We start from the raw sequence: 24,470 nt of genomic DNA, 5'->3' as shown, positions 1-24,470 counted from the left end.
GAGAAGATTTGTTAGACCTACCTTCTCTGGAAACCATAGACTAGACTAATTAGGTAAAGGTTATGGGAAATGAAGTTCAGGTGTCAATTAGGCAGACTTGAATAAGCAAAGTCTTGATTGTATTGGACAAAAAAGAAAATTGTGTCTGGTACTGTTTCCCAGTTGACAATTAAAATTATTCACATTTTCCACTATATCTTCCAAACACCCTCTATTTTTAACAAGAGGAATTTTTCTTTTTCTATTTTTAACAGGCTTTTCTACTATAATAGACCCTACTTCATAATTACTGAGTTTGTGCTACTATCTATTCATGTATTGGTTTTAGATAAACATAGACATACAGTAATTATCTTTTTTTAGGTAAATGACTAATAGTTCCATTTATGTTTTCTGATATATGAGAAATGTTGATTTTCTCTGATGCAAATCCTAGGTTTGCATGTGAATTGACCACATGCCGTATCCTTTTGTACATACGTAATACTGAAGTGTCCTCATTAGATGATCTTTTCTCTGTCTGGGATTAATATAACATAGTGATTTGAATCCTGGCTCTGCCTCTTGCTAGCTGTGACCTTAGGCCAGTTACTTAACATCCACGTGCCTCAATTTCTCCAATTAAAAATGGGGATGATATGTGCAACTATGACATCCAACTATCTACTGGGGCTTTGGGGAAAAAAATGAGGAGGATTGGCAATAGATGTTAGCTGAGAGCTGGTCTTCCTCAGCAAAAAGAGGAGGATTAGCATGGATGTTAGCTCAGGGCTGATCTTCCTCACAAAAAAAAAAAAAATGGGGATGATAGTAATAACAATTTCTCATAAATTTTTATAGGAATTAAGTGAGTTAACATTATAAAACATCTAAACAGTGCCAGACACATAAGTGCCATATGCATGTTTGTTAAATAAATAAAATACTTTTCCCTATTTTACATGTATATGCAAATACCTTTCTAACTCCAAATTTCTTTTCAACTAATAGACTATTTACCTTCTTTTCCTTCTCTTCTTCTTCCCACTATTCTCATATTAGGCTTTAGAGGAGAATAAAATAAGAAATTACCTGGAAAGATTGGCCTGTGTGTGCCACCTTTTCAAACCTGAAAATACAGATCGTATCAGCATACTTTGGAAGTATGTAACAGAAAATTCAGTTCAATCCCACTAGTTTAAATTGGCTCACAAAGTAACATAGAAAGGCAGGATGGGTTTCAGGGCTGGCTTAACACCATGAGTACAACTCCTTTTCTTTGCAGTTTCCTTGGTTTTGTTCCTTCTAGAGTGATGGGATTTCCTTAGGCTGATTTGCCTCTTGGTGGTAAAATGCCTTTTAGAGGTTCTAGGCTCCATATAATGGAGAAGATGCAAGTATTCTATTTTGCTTCTAAAAGCTAAGAAGCTTCTTATCAGAAACATCCAGAAAACCCTCCTTCATGACTCATTGGTCCTTATTAGGTTACAAGCTAATTCCTGAACCAATTTTTGAGGCTAGGGGACTACCACAAACTAATTGGATTAGCTGAACCAATCTCTAGCATGGGGAATGGGATTACTTTTAGATAAGTAAGGCCCAACTCTGGTGCCGGGGTCCATCAAATTTCTTTTAAAAACATTGGTAATTGGGGCCAGCCCTGTGGCTTGGTGGTTAGGTGCGCACACTCTGCTGCTGGCGGCCTGGATTCAGATCCCTGGCGAGCACGGACACACCGCTTGTCAGGCCATGCTGTGGCGGCATCCCATATAAAGAGGAGGAAGATGGGCACAGATGTTAGCTCAGGGCTGGTCTTCCTCAGCAAAAGAGGAGGATTGGCATGGATGTTAGCTCAGGGCCGTCCTTCCTCAGACACACACAAACACAATAAATAAATAAATAAATAAATTTAAAAACATTGGTGATGGTGCGAGGAGTAGATGCCTAAGCAAGAGTGGGATTGTGTTAGAAAAGAGGAAGGAGGAATAGATACCGTGTAGACAACCATGGTGTCTACTACACAGGTTATGTTCTCTAGAGGAGGAGATTAGAAATGCATCAGTGTCAGTAACAGATGTTGAAACGAGGAAACAGTTGTGGCTAGTGCATCTTCAAATTCCATCAAGTGGTCTTTTAACTTATACACATCTTTTTTGGGATTTGGTTATTAAGAACCAGGCATAATCAAGACAACATAATTAACCTTGTCTGTCCATGGTGCTGACTTTGGCATCAGAGCTACACAAATCTAACTGTAGTTTCTGGGTTTATTTTTTCAAAAAATTTAATCACAGTTTTGAGTGTTTTTATGTTAAAATAATTTTAAACTTGTAGAAAATTTGCAAGAATAGTACAATGAACTTTTTTTCTCTGAACCATTTGAAAGCAAGTTACTGACATAATGCCCATTACGCTCCAATACTTAATGTGTAATTGCAAAAGCAAGGACATGCTCCCACCTAAATACCATATAATCATCAAAATCAGGAAATTAACATTGCTACATTACTTCTAGATGGTTGCCTACCCCCTCATGTTTTGGCAGTTGTCCCAATAATATGCTTTATAGCAAAAAGATCCAGTCAAGGACCACATGTTGCATTTAATTGTCATTTCTTTTTAATCTCCTTCAATCTTGAATCTCAGTCATCCTTGACTTTCATGACCTTTACAGGCCAATTATTTGGTAGAATACTCCTCAATTTGGGTAGGTCTGATGTTTCCTTAGATTCAGATTATGTTATGTGGCAGGAATATCACAGAAACACAGAAGCGATGGTGTGTTCTTTTTATTGCATCCTATCAGGTGGTCTATGATTTTAATTTGTTCCATCATTGGTGATATTCAGTTTGAATCTTTGATTGAGGTGGTCTCTATAAGGTTTGTCCATTCAAAAGTTACTTGATTCTCTTTATAATTAATAAGTATTTGGGGAGAGTTTCTATGCAGAGGGTAGATTAGACTTCAGGACTAGCTTAATGCCATAATTATCTTTTTCTTTTTGCAATTTCTCTGGTTCTTTTAATATGTAAATATCTTATTCTTTGTCAAACTTTCACCCATTAATTTTAGTATCCATTGATATATTTTGGCTGAATTAATGGTATTATTATGATAATGGTTGCTAAATATTTGATTTTTCTGATTTAAGCATTCCTTCTATATTTACTAGTTTCCATTATAGTATAAGATTCTCTTCTCCCTATTTATTTATTTATTTTTATTTATATGGATTCACAAACTCCTATTTTATAAAATGGGCTGTAATTTGTTATTATTTATTTTGATGCTCGCACTGTTCTTGATTTGGTCAGTGGAAGTTCCTTTATATTGGCTTCTGTGTCAGTTTGACGTGTCCTTTTCATTCACTGAGTACTTTATTACTTTCTGGCTCAAAAAGATGTTCCAGACTCATCTTGTACTTTCCCAACTCCAGCCCCAGAATCAGACATTTCTCTAATGGGTGCTGCTTCTTTTAATGGAGAATGGTTTTAGAAACCAAGATTTGATTGCTAGATGTGCTCATTGTTATTGGGGTATCACTGTTCCTGGGATCTTTCAGTAGTCAGAGTAGAGAAAATATTTAAGTACAAACCAATATTTTGTTTCTCAATTCAGCATACCCCAAATCTAATTTTAGCTTTGTTAGAAGGATAATTCTCTTAATCATGTAGAGGATATTGGAATAACACACAAAATGCTTCCATGAAATGTCCAACTATTATTTTCATTTTTTTTTTTTGTGGTGAGGAAGATTAGTCCTGAGCTAACATCTGTTGCCAATACTCTTCTTTTTGCTGAGGAAGATTGGCCCTGGGCTAACATCTGTGCCCATCTTCCTCTACTTTATATGGGATGCCACCACAACATGGCTTGATAAGCTGTGCATAGGTCCGCCCCTGGGATTCGAACCTGTGAACCCTGGGCTGTTGAAGCGGAGCGTACAAACTTAACCACTACACCACTGGGCCAGCCCCAACTACTATTATTTTCTAATGGCTGCTATAACAAGTTACCAGAAACTTGGTGGTTTAAATAACGCAAATGTATTCTCTTACAGTTATGGAATCCAGAAGTACAAATCACTGGGCTAAGTCAAGATGTCGGCAGGGCTGATTCCTTCTGGAGGCTGTGGGGGGAGAATCTGTTTCCCTTTTCTAGAGGCCACCTGTATTCTTTGGCTCGTGGCCCATTCCTCCGTCTTCAAAGCTCATGCCTCTAATCTCTGCTTCCCTCTTCCAGTCTCTGCGTCTGGCTTGCTCTCTTTCTGCTCTGACTCCTCCTGCTTCACTCTTATTAGGACCCTTGTTGGCCTACCCAGATAATCGCCTCATCTCAAAATTCTTAATTTAATCACACCCACAAAGTTCCTTTTACCACGTAGGGTGGCATATTCACAAGTTCCAGGAATTAGGACATGAACGTCTTTGGAACCACTACCACACCAACACTCAGCTAATCAGTTTCAACTTTCTAACTACTTGTGTATAATAAATTTCACTTTTGAATTGCATTAATCAGGACACTTTCATTTGCAAGTGTTATTAAAAAAAACTCAATTTGGCTTAGACAAAAAAAGGGGCTTTATTGGTTCCCCTAAATGAAAGTCGCAGGGCTATGTTCCATAGACCCTGTTGTATCCAAGGGGTCAAAGATGTTGACAGGAATTTTTCTCTCCATCTTGCAGCTCTGCTTTCTTTTGTGTTTATTCTCAGCCCGGCTCTCATCTTCTGTGGGCAGGATGGCCTCTAGTAGCTCCTGGATTTATTCTTCCATTTTGGAACCCCAGGACATAGACAGATTTTTCCCCCTATAGTGTCAATAAAATCTAGTTAGTGAGTTTCATTGATCCAATTTTAATGGGACTCTGTAAATCAAAATGTTACCTGCTCTTACTGAAACTGCAACCATTTCGTATATTTTTAGTTTATTTACCACTTGATATATTATTAGCTTATTTGTTTATTTAAGGTTTGTCTCAACTTCTCCTCTTTTGCTCTATCCCCCTCCTTCTTTTTTCCTTCCCTTCTTTTTCAATATTCTCCTAATTTCAAAAAGAATCAGACAGTATACCTGTATAATTTTTGTTGTTTTTTAAGTTTCTCTTTTAACATTTTTTACTTGTTTTTGGAGATAAAACTAATTTAGCAATAAAATATGATTGTAAGGTTTATTGCAGTTGATAATTTAATTATTTAATGACTTATTAATTAACTAATTTGTTAATTATTAAATTTAATAAATTAGTTTTTGTTAAAATTATTTTTATAAAAATGCATTTAAGTAAATTGTTTAAAAAGTCCATTTCTTATCGTGTGTTAGTGAACCCTGAGGTAAGAAAAAAATGCATGGTTGCTAAAGATATTTAGAAATAAAAATATATGAAAAATATGTTTATATTAAAGAGGTTAAAAGCATCATATGCTGTTAGCAGTTTCTGTGGTGTTGATTTCTTTGGTTTTTGTGTTGCTGTTTTCTTTTGTTTCTATAATTGAAATATTTATGATGTGTAAATAGATTTGGGCCACCTGCTGATTTGAATAAATTAGATATAGTATCTTTACTTCTAGCTCTTTTTCAGGATTTTCTAGTATCAAATATCCTATTTTTTAAAAAAATAATTTTATTTATTTATTCCCCCCCCAAAGCCCCAGTAGATAGTTGTATGTCACAGCTGCACATCCTTCTAGTTGCTGTATGTGGGACGCGGCCTCAGCATGGCCGGAGAAGCGGTGCGTCGGTGTGCGCCCAGGATCCGAACCCGGCCAGCAGCGGAGTGTGTGCACTTAACTGCTAAGCCACGGGGCTGGCCCCTCAAATATCCTATTTATTTTCAGGAATAAGCACATGTCAAATTCAAACAAACCCAAGCTTATGTGAGTAATAAAACACACATTTTTAAAACTCAACTTTTCATAAAGTAAGCTTTCTTAACCTCTTCTAATATTCTTTTTTTTTTAATTTCAAAATCTGTATTGAACTTTTAATTTAATTTAACCACACCTTTTAAGTGTTTTAATGCTTCTTTAATCAGAATCTTTACTCCTTTGAGGGAGAGGGAAAGAGAAATGGACACATAGATGGAGCTTAATCAATACCTTTAGACTGATTGATATGCATATTATAAAGCTGAAGTCTGTTACTTAACAATGCCTCTTTAATTGAAGATCCATAACAAGAACTTGCCTTTTTCCTATTGTGGATATCCAATTGTTATTTGACAGACTGTGACTGTCATACTTGATGCATTGTAGTCTACAGATGCTATTATATTTTGCCTAATAAAAATAACACTTTTCTTTTGGTTTAGTGTAGAATCATTATATTGAAATAGTGGGACACAGAGGGAGTGTGCAATCACGAGGCAGCTTAATTTTCATCTCCCATTATTCTATACTACTTTTTCTGTGGGGCCAATTCTCCTCTTGCTCCATGGATAAACTTAAAGCTGGTTTCATAACTTTTCAGGTTACTTTTTGGTCCTGCGGACAATCTCAGGTCATTCAAATATTTATTTGCATGAAATAGAATTTTTAAGTTCATTGAAGTTAAAGATTCTCCCCTTCTTTAGATTGGCCACCAGCTGTGGAAAGAGGGGCCTAGTTAGCGTCTTTATTTCTCCACAGAGTGCTTCTCCTCCTTCCCCACTCTTGAGGTTGCCTCTCACTCTTTTTCTAGAGTTGAAAGAGGTGTGGGGAAGGCAGATATATTTATGGACACTACTTGTCTGGCACTGATTTGTGTTGGTTTCCTCTGGCCATGGCAGATGTGTAAAGTCAACTTTTACTGGCAAAAGTGTTCTGTGTGCCCTTTGGAGAGCACTGCACCTTCCCTCCTCCATCATTGGAGATACTGCACCTACCTTTCCCTGATGCTGAGGAATACATTTTCTGGCTGACTGTGTATAGCTCCTCCTTTAATTCTTACGAATTTAGAGGGTTTACTCCCTGCTGGATTATCTCATGTAGGAAAGCAATCTTCTTGAGCAGGACAACACCCAGGCCAATTGTCTCTTGTGTCAGGTACACATCGACTACAATGGAACAATCTCTCTTGATTCAGTCTTCAGAGAGATAGGCCAGCCATGGTCAGCCACCAGGCCAGGCAGATTTATCAGGCGTGAGTCTGATATCAGGCAGGTGTGATCTCCAAATTCCAGAGCAAATATCTCAAGCTTTCTGACTACGCCATCAATGCCCCTCTCCACAGGCTTCAGGGTGGTGTTAGTGCATGCATAGTGGGCCACAGCAACCTCCTTCCTCCTCCTAATCTCTTCTAATCTTTGCCTTCCCTTTTCTCTTCAATCTCATTTTTTTTTTTGGCTGGAGGTGACAGATTGGCTAAGGGGTCTGTGTGACCCCACATGATCCTGGGATGGGGGAGCAAAACAGTTTCTCAGATGCCTTATTTGCATATCCAAATCCTGCTTAGGATTTGATCCTGCTTTAACCTCCCTTTGGAATGTAGGACTGGTGCCATCTATTCTCCAAATCTGAGTTATCGAGTGCTATTTAAATCCTGTCACATTCAAAGAATCACTTACTAGTTACGAACATGATCCACTGCATTTTCCTGTTCAGGGGCCAGTTATTTGACAGCTGAAATGTGATGTGGGAAAATCTAAGTTATGATCGGGTTTTTTCTGCCTATTTGACTACTGAGTATTAAATTTTGTTTGTTTGTTTGTTTTGTTTTGTTTTGCTGAGGAAGATCAGCCCTGAGCTAACATCTGTTGCCAAGCCTCCTATTTTTGCTGAGGAAGATTGGCCCTGAGCTAACATCTGTGCCCATCTTCTTCCCTTTTATATGTGGGATGCCGCCACAGCCTGGCTTGGTAAGTGGTGAGTAGGTCCGCACTCGGGATCTGAACCCATGAACCCCGGGGCTGCTGAAGCGGAATGCGGGAACTTAACTCACCACCAGGCTGGCCCCCTGACTATTAAATTTTTGTTGCTCCAGTTCCTTCATTCATAATATTCCTACTTATCTCCTGGTGAGATTACAAGAATTATAGTAGTGTAAAGTGCCTGGAACTAATGTGGGGGAATCTAGTAGTTATCTGACATACATCCCATCATTTTTCTGCCAGGCAGCTATTATACAAGTGCTAACAAGTGATAATAATCTGTATCTTGTCAATGGAGAAATTGAGGCTAAAATGAATACTATTTTGGAATAACAGTGTATTAAACTTGGAATTTGGTTCCTAGAGCACTTACTTTCCAAAGTAGCTACAAAAGATCTGTAGGAGAAGAGAAAGAATAGCTTCATCCTCGAGTAAATATTTTTTACATCAAGTAGTCTGCTCGAATTTTAAGGCATTTGCAAAATAAGTGCTTGATCAAGTTCATTCTGCTCAACAATTAGCCTTATTGGTACTGTGGTTTCATTCATCAACAGTTTGTAAATAACAACAAAAACAGCTTGTTTAAAAAATCTTAAAATGCACAATTGTTAGCAATATTTATTAATGGACTACTAGGAAGCTGCAAAGAAAAATTGTCATTTTAACCATTACTTGAGTGAAAGGGGCAAATAGAATTATCGATGTACACTTGACTCCAAGATCAAGATAATCGCTTTTAAAAAAAAATATCTAGGTTAATATGTTGTGAAATTTGTACATTATTATTTCTAGAATTTGTCATTTTGTATCAAACATTTACATCTGTATACCTTTTAAGTGAGCCATTGTAACTGTAGAAATTTTTCCTTAAAAAAATAGTCAGATAAGTATGATGTGTGTGTGTGAGTTATTGCATTATTTTTTTAGTATAAAAAACCAGAAGGCTAAATGTCCATGGCTAGAGATTGAATAATAACCAGAATTTATGATATGATAAATATATATAATACAATATTATACAACCACTAAAAAGTGATGTATATCTTTATTTATTCACACTTAAATTGCTTCTCAATATATTGTTAATTGGGGAAATGTCTACAATGGATGTGGATAATATTATTCCATTATTGTAAAAAATAATATGAATATTTTTATACATACCTAGAAAATTCTGGAAGCATATGCACTTAAATTTTTGTAGTGGTTGCTTCTGAGTGGTGGAGTTCATCTACATATATATTTCTTTAATTGGGACTGAGCATTATGCTAGGAACTGGGGATACAGTGTAGAAAAAGAGGAAATTGTTGCTCTCAGAGTTTATATTCTAGATACTAAACCGAATAAAAGTAAACTAATTAAAATTATTACAGACTGAGGCAGAGAGTATTTTATACAGGCAATAGCTGTATCTTATAAATTTTGATATGTTCTATTTTAATTATTTCACAATATTTTGTTATTTCTCTTTTGATGTATTCAGGAACTGTGAGATATTGAGAACTGTGCTATTTAGTTTCCAAGTATTTGGGGATTTCCAGATATCTTTCTGTTATTGAATTCAAATTGAATTTCACTGTGGTCATAGAATATACTTTCTATAACTTGATTCACAGCTTTTTAAAATGATAAGTAGTAGATGGGAATTAATCCTATTGATTCAGCCTATTTTCTTCTTAAAACCTTCCCTAACTCTTCTGGCCTTCTTGCCAGCTTGCTTTCTTCTCTTAAATCATCAACAAATGTTTATTCTTTTCCCAGTGTTCATTCACCCAAGTAAATGGCTATATGTCCCTTTGGGGAAAGGCCTGGGAAAATCATCACCAGTATATAATGCAGGGTCTTCTTCCTAGGGGCCTGGCCATCTTTTCAGCCAATGGGTTCCAATTCTGATCCTGAAAATCAGCTCAGGTCTGGAAAATGAGCAAAAGATTGTAAATTTTTATTGGAGCAATCACCTTCAATGTGATGTGCTGTTCCTCCATTCTTGCTCCCCTCTCCCTAACATTAGAGACGTTAACAACACCTTGGTTGGCTGGCTGTCTATTTTGCTTTTTGGTTCACCATTCTCTATTTCCCCCCCACCCCAATGCCCCAGTAGACAGTTTGTATGTCATAGCTGCACATCCTTCTAGTTGCTGCATGTGGGACGTGGCCTCAGCATGGCTGGAGAAGAGGTGCGTCGGTGCGCGCTCGGATCCGAACCCGGGCCACCAGCAGCAGAGCGTGCGCACTTAACCGCTAAGCCACGGGGCTGGCCCTCAACCATTCTCTATTAACTGTCTCAACTCCTTGCAGGTCCAGTGGCCTTGGCTACCCCTCTGACCTTGCTGGTCCTCGTAGTAATTGTAGCCTTGTGGGTCCAGCAGTTGAGCATCACACCACCTGATCTCAATTACTTCAGGATCCCATCATCTCCTCAGATAAAACTAGCCCAGTTCCGTGAAGGTCTTTCCTGCCACCATACCTGGTCTGCGAGGAGAGCTGCCACTGAACTTTTCAGTGGTGCGGGCGCCCCTCTCACCAGCACATTCCTGATGGCCTTGGTGAACAGTGTGGACTCTGGGCCCTCCCATGGAACATAATCCTCTGGTAGTTCTTCTGCCCTCACATATTATTCCACTTCTCCCAGTGTCTCTATTCCTTTCTCTATTTTCTGCTAGGACAAATCAGGCATTTCCGCTTTGTTGACAGTGGCTGTCATTTTTTCCAGCCCTCTAAGAGTCATCCCAGCAGTGAATTGGCCTGGAGCCATTGCTAAGGTGCTAAATCCTGTGTCCCAAGAAAATGCCCCCATATCACTGAATTATTGCTTTTCCAGTCTTATAGTCTTCCTTCACTTGATCAAATACCTTCAAAACCCTGTGCTAGGAGTTCTCCCTTAGCTCCTGCTGGCAAATGCTGACTAATTCTTGCAACTCTTTAGGTATATCATCTCTTTCCTCTCTTATCTGATCCATTATGTATCCCATCCGGTTCTGCTGGGTTTTACCTCTGGTAGTTATCAGCCTGGTAGATCAAATAGGAAGTTCCTGAGAGGAGCACATAATGCTTTGTGAGGGAGAGGCCTCTGCAGCATGTTCTAGCAAGGCAGAAGTGATAGCTCTTATTAGGGAAGTGTGGACCACTTGTGTAAATCTGTAGGTCTCAGGGGTTGCAGAGTCAACATCCTCAGGGGCATCCATTCGGGATGTTTAAGGGCCTTAGGTTTTCCTACCAGGAAGCTGACTTTTACATAACACACCTGCCTTGGCTGAGCATTCCTACATCTCTGGGACTCTAAGACTAACAATTAAGTCTTTAGCTTACCGCTCAGCTATGTCTGTCTGCCCTTCTTCTATTTGAGATAAGGACATCCTGTGGGTTATTAGAGAGGACATAGTGCTTTCACATTTAACCCTTAACGGCTTGTTAACATCCCTTAGTCTCTCATTATCCTTCTGCAGTGTGTCAAAACAACTTGGCAATGACTAGGATCATTTTTCAAATGCCTATCATTGCACATGGCATAGCATTCTCCTCCACCGGGACATTTCCCCAGGTTTCTACAGTTGAAATTTTAACATTTGTGCTGCCACCTTGTGTCAAGGACAATCCGTGCCCACTCTACTAACCAGATGACATCCTATTCAACTGCCAGGTAGCAGGGTAACCAACCCAAATTTTGATCTTACTGCCTTTATCTTGGTTTACTCTTGGTACAGCTGAGCTTAGTTTGAGTCATCCAGGAAACAGACACCGAGATAGGGTTAAATGTAGAAGAAATTCATTAATTAGGGAAATGCCTGGCCTCCAGCATGGCCTCAATAAAACTGTGATGGTTTCAGAGCGCTGCTGGGGCCCTGAGTGAACTGACGCAGTTACACTGCCTGCAGGCAGAGATCTGAGAGGCCCATTCTCATGGCCATCGCGTATGCCAAATGCTAGAAGAAATAAGTTCTGGACATATTTTTATTTTGAAAGCTATACAAGTGATACTAATATATATGTCTAACTTAGATACAATGGTGAATAATGAAATGAAGAAGGTTCAAAGGTAGAAAAAAGTTAATCTTGGGTGACATCGATATTTTAGGGATGGTAAATTAGGAGTCACATGGAAAAAAAGAAGTGGCCAGAAAAGTCAGATCAAAACCAGAATAAAGTGGCCTCCAGCTATTTCTCTTCATCTCCATCACCCCCGGCCTATTTTCAACCATCATCGTCTTTACTTGAACTATTACAGTAGCCTCCTACGTGGCCTGTCCACACTATCCAACCTACCAATGTTTTCTCCTGACTGTAGCCAGGGTGGTCTTTAGTGAACTATTTATATCACGTCCTTCCTCAGTTTTCATCCTTTCTGCTTAGGGTAAAATCTAAAGTCTTAAAAATGGTCTGCATTACCTAGTTTCTACCTACCTTTCCAGCTCACCTTCTGCTATGCTCACCCCTGCTATCTATATTCCAATCACAATAGCTATCCTTTAATTCTTTGATTCACTTCCCTTGTGCCCTGGAGTCTTTATATATGTTGTTGTTTTTGTCTTGAAAGCTTTCTTTTCCTTTTCCATTCCATCCTCCTCCAACACAAAAGCCAAGGAAGGAAAGAGTATCAATAAGACGACAGCAATCAATTTTTTGTCAAAACCAGCTCAAAAGTCCAGTCATTCAAAACTGAGAAATTCCCATTGGGATTATTGATAAAAATGTCACTGGTTAAGTGGGCAATAATTATTTCAATGGCATAGAAGAAGTAGAAGGCACAGGGGAGTGGGCTGAAGGATAAATAAGAGGTCAGAAAGTGGAGACAATTATTATAGACTGTCTTTGAGAAGGTTAACTGAGAAGAGATAGAATGGTGTCTATCTAAGTAGGACATAGGGTCAAGAAAAGTTTGGTTTATTCGTTTGGTATTTGAGAGACTTGGGATAGTCACATATATATATCAGAGGAAAAAATCCAGTAGAAATGGAGATATGAAGAGAAATAAGAATAGGGTATCATTGATTAAGTACAATTCCTGGGAAGTAGGATTGGATAGGATCTAAAATAAAGATGAAGGATTTGCCTTGGGAGAAAGGCACCTACCCTTTCTGTTACCAAATTTGCGAAGAATCAGCCCAGACTTGGATTTTTTTCATGTCTTCTCCCTCTTCTCCCTCTTAACAGGAATCCTGGCATCTGTCTAAGAGCAAAAGGTTTGGTTCAACATACAGGTGGCACAACTTTGGGAAAGTCACTTAATACTCTGAGGCATGATTTTCTCATTTCTCATTACTCTACACATGTTTTAGGGTAATTTTGATGACCACGTGAGTGGTCTTTTGATGTAAAAACTCTTTTGAGAGCTATATAAATAAAGGGCAATATTATGACCATTGTCACTTCAGATGAGGGGGAAACTCTTATTTGCATTTCCTAGATAATTGATTTCCTAGATAATTGATTACTTTTGCCACCTCTCTTGATGAAGGTCTTTCTTCATTCTTAATGGGAGAAACATAGTTAAGAGAGAATAGTTTATAGGTCTCTAGAAAAAAACTACAAATTTGTAATCTGTGTGTGGTACAGAGCAGTTGGGCAAAATTGGCCTTTATATATCCAATTTTCTCACTAATAACAATTGATAGTGGGAAAAGACAAGTTTACAGATTTTTTAAATAGACTGTATTTTTTGGAGCAAGAGTTCACAGTAAAAGTGATGAGAAGGTGTAGAGATTTTCCATGTATTCCTTGTCCTGACATATGCATAGCCTCTTCCATTATCAACATCCTCTACCAGAGTGGTGCATTTGTTACAATTGATGAACCTATATCAACACATCATTATCACGCAAAGTCCATAGTTTACATTAGGGTTCACTCTTGGTGTTGTACATGCTGTGGGTTTTGGCAAATGTATAATGACATGCATCCACCATTGTAGTATCACACTGAATAGTTTCACTCCTGTAAAAATCCTCTGTGCTCAGGTTTATGCATTTTATATATAACTTGCTGGCACAGTTGTATCCTTCCTAGCTTCATAAGATCTCTGCCAAAGATGTTCTTGAAAACATTCAAGATTTACACTGAACATAGCTTCTTTTGGAGGGCTGCACACCAGTTTTTGCAGGGCCAGCCCCAGCATACAACAAACCCTGAGTCTTGCAGATGGGAGAGGAAAACCCTTCACCGCCTCATCTCATTGGAATTGTCTCCTCATTTTAAATTTTTGTTTCTGAGTTCCATACTTGCCTAGCACTCCCTCTATTGACAGAATTCATGAATTTCACATTTTCCCTGGGTTTGATTTTTTTCAATGGCCTTGTCCTGTGATTCCTTCTACTTGTCCTAGGGATGTAATGTTTACCCAACATCTTCATACCAAAAGAGAACTTATAATATGAATTAATACAGTGGTTTTCAGAGTTTTAAAAACAATGTAACTCTTTATTCAAACAAAATGTCAACACATAAAACTGACAAAATCATGAGATAGCTCTGTAAAAGAAGACGTACGGGAGAGGTAGAGACTCACCCACGCACCTCGTCTTCCAGGAAGTTTATAAGATCCTGTTCCAGAGGCTGCAGGATTCCATGGACGATGAAAATTTCTGCACTAGCTTATACTAACATGGTTATTTCATCACATGAATTAATGTATAGTGCTCCTAATTGAGAAATTAACATTTGTCTTATAAAGGGTCTCTTGGAAAGAATACAATGAAACTAATTAGAGAACATTTTAGACAGTGGTAAAAATATTTTAAGGCTGGTGGGCTATACCATTTAGCTTTTTTCAGTGTTTGTAAGATTGCTCTATCCCTTCAAAGAATTTGAGGACCTCCTTTTCTTGTTTAATTTTAAAATCAGATGGAGAAAGGAGATACTATTTCTTACTTCGATATCATAAGCCCTTCGTCTCCCAATAGTTTTTCTCTGATTGTGATTCTCTGCTTTGGTGTAGTAGACAGAGAATTAGATTTAGAGCTTGGAGACATGAGTTTAAGTCTTGGTTCTTCTATATGGTCCACAACTTCTGTCTAAGCTTCAGGGTTTTTTCTAAGTTGGGGAAGATTATGACTACATCCCCTGCTCCCCCAAAATGGGAAAGTCATATCTACAAATGCATGACTTTAGTGAGAGTGACTTAGAACAATGTACAAATAGGACAAGAAGTCTGATTTTCACTGTTAATCACAGAACAACGTTCATGCAAACATACACATACTCACACACATGCACAAATGCACGCACACATATGCATACGCCATCTTTCCAACACATTTTTACCACTGCCTATTCAGAGTGACCAGAGAGGGGTAACTTCAGATTTGATGCATCTCAAGAAGCACAATTTTTAAGGCTCTTTTATATGTGGAAAGAAAACTAGATTAGACATATCTACTTGGCTCATATCATGTTGACCAATTGATATCCAGGGAAGTTAATACCTGGATAGGTGGGTATTAGGATGGGATTCCTTTAATTAATATACACCCACCAGTCCATTCAGTAAAACCTACTTAGTGCAGCTGGTAGACAGAAAGGCCAGCAAGTGAGGCAGTTTCTCATATTTGACTCCTGTTTGTTTTGAAGTGACAACTTGAATGGCCAGCTGATATTCTACAGGGCCACTTTCATCCTGTAGCTTGTTGTGTATCCATTTTAATCAGTAGAGTCTTCAGGAAACGTGTGGAAATCATCTCAGTGGCACCTGCACTTTGCCTCATTCTCCTTCCGCACTGAAACTTCAGCCTGTTTTTACTGGCAGTGGAATACACTTGTTAATCTCTGCAAATGAAACAATTACATGTTTCAGGTTTGTTCTTCAACATCTTTACACTTTTCTTTTTTACATCTTTTTAAACAATAGCTATTACTAAAGTTACAATTATATTTTGATACATAATGCTTTGCACATCTCACATGATTATTGAGAAGATGGGGTGAAATATGGTCTGAGGAAGTGCTGTTGACCTAAGTAATCAGAGGGTGTGGAATTGGCAGCACGAGTGGGCAAAATATAGAATGATGGGTCAGAACTGAAAAGAAAATGACAGGGGGTTCATAGATGAGAAATGAGGTCTAGAAAAATTGAGATTCAGGAAGGCAAAGCACATCATGGAAATATAATAACATGTTGAAAAGAATGTGAATCTTTATAGACAGATAGGCCTTGTTTTGACTTTCTCTTCTGCCACTTATTATCTGTATGACCTTGGGCAATTAACATCCCTTGGTCTTAGGCTCTTTGACCAATATGGTGAAATGGGGATATCTATCTCAGAGTACTACTGTAAAAAATAAATGAGATAATACTTTATAAATATGTGCTTGTAAGTGAGTAGACACTCAATAAACACTAGTGTGGTAGCCAGCCTCTGAGATGGCACCCAATGACCCCACCTCCTGGTATTCACACGCTGGTGCAGTTCCTTCCTACACTGTGCCTGTGTTGGTCTGTGTGACAATCAAATACAGCAGAAGCGTCACTTCTGAGATTAAGTGATAAAAAGATTGCAGTTTCCATTTGAGGTTCTCTGTCTCTCTTGGTATTACTTGCCATGGCGGAAGCCACGTTGTGTGCAGTCCCAGAGAGGCCTAGGTGGCGAGGAACTGAAGCTTCCTGCCGATAGCTCTCTGCTTGAGCTTGGAAGCAGATCCTCCTGACCCAGTCAAGCCTCGGATAACTGCAGCCCCACCTGACACTCCGACTGCAGCCTGATGGAGAGACGATGAGCCAGAACCACTGAGCTAAGCTGCTGCCCACCCAAACTGTGAGATAATAAATACTTCTCTTTTAAGTCACTAAGTTTGGGTTAATTTGTTAAGCAGCAATCAATAACTAATACGTCTAGCTATATTTTGTTAGGATTTTTTTTTTTTGGTGAGGAAGACTAGCTCTGAGCTAACATCTGTTGCCAATCCTCCTCTTTTTTTTTTTTTTTTTTTTGCTGAGGAAGATTGGCCTTGGGCCAACATCTGTGCCCATCTTCCTCTACTTTACATGTGGGACGCCTGCCACAGCATGGCTTGATAAGCGGTGCACAGGTACACACCTGGGATCCGAATCTGTGAACCCCAGGCTGCTGAAGCAGTGTGCACGAACTTGACTACTACGCCCCTGGGCTGGCCCCATCTAGCTATTATTTTGAAGATCTGGGAAGTGAGGTTTAAAATGTAAACTAAGTTGGGGCTAGTGTGGGAGTGAGAATTTTAAGTGGATTCGGGAGTGAGAAGGAAATTTAAGCCCTGGTGTCCTAAGCCAGTTTGCAGTTTGTCATCTAGTGGAGGACTCTGAGGCAGGCCTTCCCAGCAGCTATGCTGTGACTGGGTGTGGCTATTTGGAGATATTGATTCTTCTCAGTCCTTGGGTGGTTTGGTGAGGTCTGGGGATGCTGGGTTCTTGGGGCCGGTCACCTCTGGTCTTGAGAAGGTTTCTTTCTTTATGCCTGGGTGCCATGCAGTATTATCATTTTCTATATGTGCCATCACGTGAAAACAGTCACACAGCACTGTCATTTACAAAGCTAGCCTCTTTGCTTTGAGTACAGAGATATGAGACAGACAATTTTATATAAAATGTGAATTGTGAAGGTTGGTCTAAGTCAGAAATTTTAAATCTGGGGTCCTCTGGTCCCCTAAGATCTATAAATGGGATTCAGAGATTCCATAAGCAACACAAAATTTTATGCATAATTGTGTGTGTCTGTTGCTGTGCCATCATGTGTGTTGATGCATTTTTCAGAGGACAAGTTTTATTCCTTTTAGCAGATTTTCAAAGAAGTCTGTAAACCAAAAGAGATTAAAGAGCACCAGATTACATGTTCGCCAAGGCCCTTTCCAGCTCTTAAATTTCTAGAATTCTAGATCTAATAGAATTGGGCTGTAGGAGATCTCTATCTGATTCAAGGTTATGCAGGGCACCTATAATTCTAGGATGGACCCTTTGGGACCAATTTTTGGGCTTGTTATGTTTTCTCATAATGTGAGATTAAGAGCATGAGCTGTGGATCCATACCACATGGGTTTGAACCTTCACTGAGTGACCTTGGGGAAGTGGCTCAATCTCTCTGTGCATCAGTTTCCTTAATGATACTAGCAGTTTTATCCTATGCAGGATAGCTGTGATGATTACGTGAGTTATCCCATGTCAAGTGCTTAGGACTGTGCCTGCCTAGCACATACTTGGTGCTCAATAACGTTTGTCATGATTATTATTATTGCTCCTGCCCCTGAATCCAAACTTCCTCCTAGCAGCTTGAATGCTTGGAACCAAGCTCAGATTAGGTCTTCCTGTATCCACAGCAGAACTGGGTTCTTGTGGCCCAGAGCTGCAACTCTGCTGTCCATGTCCCTTCTCTTGCTTGAGGAGATATGTCCCTAGAAGATGAGTGTCTCTGGGAGTTATCTGTTCATCTCGCCCTGACTTGGCAAGGACAGGTAGAGGCTGTTGTTCATCTCTATGGGTCTCAGATGTCTTCCATGTAAAATGAAAGGGCTGAACTATACGACTTCTAAGGTCTCTTTCAGTCATAATAATACATGAATTTATGAATAATAGAAAGAATGCACAAGTAAGTGACATTAGGGTGAAGTGGAGTGAAGGGTTACCAGTCCAATTGCATTTTCAAGCTTTAAAAAATTGCTCTGAACATTTAGATAAAAACTTGTCTTCCAAGGGTGTCTAGATATATATTACGTATGAAACAAATCTAGTTTCTGGAAAAATGAGAAATTTCTTAATAATTATGTTATTAAAATTTTATTCTAATTTGATACTAAATTCCATGTTCTGTGTCATGAGGATGTATCTATATCTATATATACACACTTCATCTAAATATATCTGTATGCAGCCACTATGTCAAATAAAAATGAAGTCATTATTCATGAACAAATTTAATTTGCTTTAAAACATTAATAATATTAAAATTAATATTTTCATCCAATAGTCTTACTTTTAATGTTTTTCTTTTTAAAAAGTAAAGCAACTGTTGTGGAAATGAAAGACTCAAATTGCTGAAAGTGCGGTAGAACCAATAATTAAAGTTTTAGGAAGGCAATTAAAGGATTCTAAGTAAAAAGGAATACTTCAGATTAAAGAGAGAGTTTCACCTTTCCTCTTGTCCGTATTATGGTTTAAAAAAAATAATGCCTCAAAACTGCCAGCAGAGGTCCTCAGTCCCATAGTTTATCAATTGTATTTACTGAACAATCTCTCTCCTCGTTGTATATAACAAACTGATTTCAAGGACTCATTTGTTTACTTCAAATAACTAATCATAATGAATGGCCTACAGGTTTAAACTATTAATGCAAAAGAATACATTTATATTAAAAATGCAATTAATATGTACAACAGTGCATAATGTGTTGGAAAACATACAGACATAAAAGAACTAGAGAATAAAAGTGCAAGTTACATGTTTTTAAATTGATGGTTTTTAGAAAAATTCAGCAGATAAAGGTGCAGAATGGTGAGGAAAAGAGTCAACTATTATGTGTGGGTATAATTTTTTTTTAATCTTTTCAGTTTTGTTCTTTTCTTGGTTTGAATTATTCTACTTCTGGGAGAAAAATAAAAGGATTCATATAGGATCTCCTCTAGGTAAAAATTCTGAATATTCTATATTTTTTTCATTAAAGATGAATTTTAAAGAGGAAATAAAACAATCAGATATAGAAATAAGTAGTGGGAGGTTATTCTATCTGAAATAATTAGATAAGGCTTTTTGAGTTGCCAGGCTTCCTCATCTCTGTTTCTTTTTTGGCTTTACACTGAGATATCCCTGTAAATTCTTTCAAAAAGAAGCAGTTAATAAGGTGACTGCCAGAGAAACTTGGGTATGCGTCTTGATAGAGCTTATTAGCTCCCTGGTGTTGCATTAGGGGTTAGTTGACAATATATGTGCAAAATATCAAAACTTTACATTTGATCATAAGAAGACAATTAAATTTCAAGGCAATGGCCAAGGCTCAGTCTCTCTGGGCCTCAGTTTCCTAATCTAATCTTCCTAATCAACTTCCTAATGCCTGGGGTGTGGTTGTGGTTATGGAGGGCCTGATTCAGGGAGTGGAGGCAGAAGGGTGTAACTAAATGATCTGACATAGACATAAATGCTAGGCAGATTAAGTAGGTATTATCTCATGGCCAAGAAGTAATATAATGGAAGTTAGATAAAGAAAAAGGAAAGATTCTAAAGAATGAAATTATGATAATCTCAAAGTAAAAGAAAAGAGAAAGACATTTCTGAGTCTTTTCATTCTTTTTAATTCTTCTTGAGTTTGCTTACGTTTTCTTTTTTTCTGATATTCTCTGCTCCCTACCTTTTTTTGTGGCCCCTGGCTGCCTTGAGAATTAGAGTCTTTTGAAATCAAACTAGAGACAAGCTAATGGAATATGGGAGACATTCTTAGCTTTTCTCAAGAGTTGATCTAGAAGACTCTATCTATGAAAACTAAACAGCCTTTTAATATTTTTTTTAAGGCTTCTGCAGAGAAGGGGTGGGTGGCACTTAATTAAATTCATGGTAGCTTCTAGAGCAAGTAAACATCTTTGGAGAAGGACTTGTTTATCTTCCTTCCTTCTATACCTTAACCAGCAAGAATGAACTGAGTGAGAAAGAATAACCAAAAGGAATGCTATTGTCATTTTTAATTTGTTTGTTGAGTGTGACTGTCCACTTTCTTTCTAAAAAGCAGGCTCTCAGATATTCTCAGTGCTACACAGAATGATTTGAGTAACTAATTTTCACGTGCATGATAATAAAATAGGCATAGACATGCATAGAGGTTTTCAGAGCTAGTTATCAAAGGCTTTGGTATACATAAAGATGTTTGGGGTATATGTAGTGTTTTATTAATTCAAATGTTGCATGTACATAGCACAGCATCTTTCCAGTGCATTAAAAATGCTGTTCAAGTGTATACATTTTATTAATCTGTCTTTTCCTTTCTCATAAAATTCTTTAAGTGCTACTCTTTGTTTGAGGCATTCCATTATACCCAATATTTCTACGAACCACCTCTGAATAGTAATAACTATCTCTAAAATATTTGTTGACAAAGTAAAATTATTATATAACATATTGCGAAGAGTTATAAGGAAACTCATAAACATATCTGTTTTATATACAAATTAGATCTTAAGAGCATATCCAACCATATTATAGAACCCTTAAAATAACATTTTGTTAGACTCAAGCTTTTATGTATTGTTTTGCAATTATACTCATATGCATTCTTAAATTCTCTCCATATAGAAAATGAATCTGTAAATTTCATGATTCACATTGGTAAATTATACTTTAATTCTTGGCTGTTATCCTAGTTTGGTGTTTTTCTGTGCCTTGATGAAGTTGTGGATTCCAGGGCAGATGGCATATTGCTGATATTAGCAAATTAATCATGTGCTCCAAGTTAGCATAGTCTCTTCCATTTTCTCCTCCTCCTTCACCATTTTCCAAACTATAAATGCATTGCTTAAAAATGTCTCTCTCTTTTTTTCCCCATGTTCCTTAGCCTTCAAGTTTTCCTCAACACGTATGGTATTCCGACTCAAACTCCTCAGCAGGTAGAACCTATTCAAATATGGGCTCAGCAGGAGCTCGTGAAGGTAAGTGATTCTGCCTCTTTCTGTCTACTTGTGGGAGTCCTGGAGCGTGATGACTAGACTTAGCTTACAGTCGGAAGGCATAGTTCATCTGATGCTGAGACAGGGTCACTAATCCAAAAGTCTTTCTACTTATCTTGAGAAACCTACTTTATCAGACATTTTTACTGAATAAACAGCTGCATTGTGGTGTATACATTATATTCATAGGTCTCATTGATTTTAACTCCTTGCTAAAATCTATTACTAACCTAGACTGAGCACTTAAATAACAAATTAGCCTTAATTTTAGTAGTTGTGTGTAAAATGAAGCTTTCCATTTGATTTGATTATTTTCCCTTTTATTAACTGTTAAAGAAACCTTCTTATCTAAATATTTATGTATTGGTAATAACTGCTTCCCTTTTTCCCTTGCCTTACTATTTGGAGTCTGAAGTAATTGCTACCCCTTCGGTTTGCTGAGTCTCAGAGTACTTATAAAGTAACATCTGCGTTTGTCTTTGATGCAGTTACATACCTATTTGGAGTGGATTAAAAGGTGACTTTTGAGGCCTTTGCATGCACTGCTCTGCAGGTGGATGCAGAAGTGCCTGTGTTAGGAATATTCCTGCTCATTAGGGATGGAAAATTGTTGACTTGCACTGGTTATTTATAAAGTACCACTTTTATTTGGTAATTATTCAATACAGGAACAAACTCCGCAGTGTTTGGTGGAGTTGTTTATAGTCGTCTCTCTCAACTGATCAAGATTAAGTCGATTAGATTGACATAAATGTGTGTGGTCAAAGCCCTGATGCTATGACAAAGAATGAAAGCTTAGAAAAGTGAGGTGCACATTGCATGGGAAAGTGCAAGGCCTTAGAGTTGCTGCCAGTCAGACTGGACCTTACCCATTGGCAACAAAACCAGAACCTGGGTGTCAGGTCACCCAGAGCACCAGCTCTTCAAGAGCCCTTAAACCTCCTCTAACAAATTTAGAGCTCTTTTTTTTTCCCAATTAGAGAGATAAGGCTAAAAATGCAAGAATCCCTGGCGTGTGTAACACTTTAAAATCACACCAAGATATAAATGATGGAAAGCTGGTTTTTATGGTAGAAAAGGGTAAATGAGACCAAGAAGGAACTGATGAGCCACAAGATAAGAAAAGGAGGCAGCATGGGAGGGGCACAAATCTAAGGCTCTAACACTAAGCACTTATCCTTCAGGTGCAGGCTGTATTTGCTGATATACTTTTAGGGTCTCTCACTGAAAGCTGCAGAAAATGAAAACAAAGGTTATTATTCTTTATTCTTATTATTGATAAACATGCTCTCATGAAAAAACAGAAAAAATCTGTTTTTTCAGGCCTAATTTATAGTAGCAACTTTTTTTTATTATTATTATTGAGGTCTTACTGGCTTATAACATTGTGTAAATTTCAGGTGTACATCATTATATTTCATTTTCTGTATAGACTGCGTCATGCTCACCACCAATAGTCTAGTTTTTATCCGTCATCATACATGTGTGCTCCTTTATCCCTTTCGCCCTCCCCCACCCCCTCCTCTTTAGCAACCTTTTTTGTTGGTGAGTTTGTATTCTACCAGACAACATGCAGTCAAGATTTAAAAGACCAACATGGGGCCAGCCTGGTGGCGCAAGCAGTTAAGTGTGTGCGCTCTGCTGCAGCGGCCCGGGGTTTGCCGGTTCAGACCCCGGGCGCACACCGACGCACCGCTTGTCAGGCCATGCTGTGGCGGCGTCCCATATAAAGTGGAGGAAGATGGGCATGGATGTTAGCCCAGAGCCAGTCTTCCTCAGCAAAAAGAGGAGGATTGGCAGATGTTAGCACACGGCTGATCTCCTCACAATCAATCAATCAATCAATAAAAAAAAACAAAAACCCAATATGGCTCCAAATGACTTGAATGTGACATTTTATTCATTCATTTATCAGTGAACACCTCCTATGTGCAGAGCACTATGTGCGGCACTCAGATAAAATGACTCTGTCCCTGTTCTCGGTGTCTAGTTGTATGATAGAAAAAATAGTTTATTACAGTCCACTTTGATATATGCTATAACGTACATTTGTACAAGGTTCTGTGGAATCACAGAGGCGGTAGGAAGCATTTCTTTACAGAGTAAGGTGAAGACTTATAACATGTTCCTGATTTATTTTATATTTTGTTGTTTTAAAGATGGTGTTAACCAATGATTTACAGTTTGGGTGTGTGGCATGGCTAAAAACACAGATTTGTGACCAAGAGCTCAGCTTCCCGGTACACGTGTCGGGGCGGAAGAGTCTCTGTGGCTACAGTCTCTGTGTTCCAAGCTAGCTGCTCTTTGGGAGTCATCCCCTAAGATATACTGCCTAGTATACTGCTTCTCATAAGTCTACCTTTTAAAAGTGTTCCCTCAAATCTTAGTTAATCACATATTCTTACGCCAGTGGCTCATTCTGTTCTGAGAAGCTGCACCCGTCTCCATCCCACTGAAGAGAATGTGAGGGCCGACAGCGAAGAGCAGGGCTTTTACTGTGTGTGGTTAATGTTTCATGATGTGGTAACTGTGGTGTGATCTGCCTCATGCGAGATCTGAATAAATGCAGATCTGGAATGAAGTATTTCTGTACTTCTGGGTGGTTTGGTCCCTACTGTATGTTTCAGTGCATTAAATGGTGTGAATGTGTTCAATGTGGGGACAGTATTATCTGCACCCTGAAATGCAGGGGGCATTCCATATCTGATTACTTAATTGTCATAGACTTGCTGTACCATGGTTCAGAAATTTAAGGAAAATCCTTTTACTAATAGAGTAGTATTTAATAGAGTAGTATTTAAAGGAATACTACTAATAGAGTAGTATTATATACTACTACTACTATATTATATTATAATACTACTAATAGAGTAGTATTTAATAGAGTAGTATTTAAAGGAAAACTACCTAGATGAGTACGTTTTAACTTGTGCATGGTTGATTAATACAATCACTTGTCTGAAAGAAGTCTAAAGACATACATGTATTTCTGAAAAATTGAAAATATTTGAGGGAAAGGGGGTTCCATCTAGTGTTATGT

At 38.2% G+C, this 24,470-nt stretch overlaps 1 protein-coding gene across 1 annotated transcript in view; it reads left to right on the top strand.

Annotated features, from left to right (window-relative positions):
• LOC131402600 (phosphorylase b kinase regulatory subunit beta-like) overlaps positions 1-24,470 on the top strand; it is a 92,736-nt gene that overhangs the window by 26,713 nt on the left and 41,553 nt on the right. Inside the window, 1 exon segment of the mRNA XM_058537259.1 lies at positions 21,319-21,412. Within this exon segment, the coding sequence (XP_058393242.1) occupies positions 21,319-21,412 (94 nt within the window).

The sequence above is a fragment of the Diceros bicornis genome, unplaced genomic scaffold (genome assembly GCF_020826845.1).
Source record: "Diceros bicornis minor isolate mBicDic1 unplaced genomic scaffold, mDicBic1.mat.cur scaffold_181_ctg1, whole genome shotgun sequence".
Classification (NCBI taxonomy): Eukaryota; Metazoa; Chordata; class Mammalia; order Perissodactyla; family Rhinocerotidae; genus Diceros; species Diceros bicornis.
The sequence above is the reverse complement of the archived record's forward strand: the minus strand, read 5'-3'. Positions and strand labels throughout refer to the sequence as shown.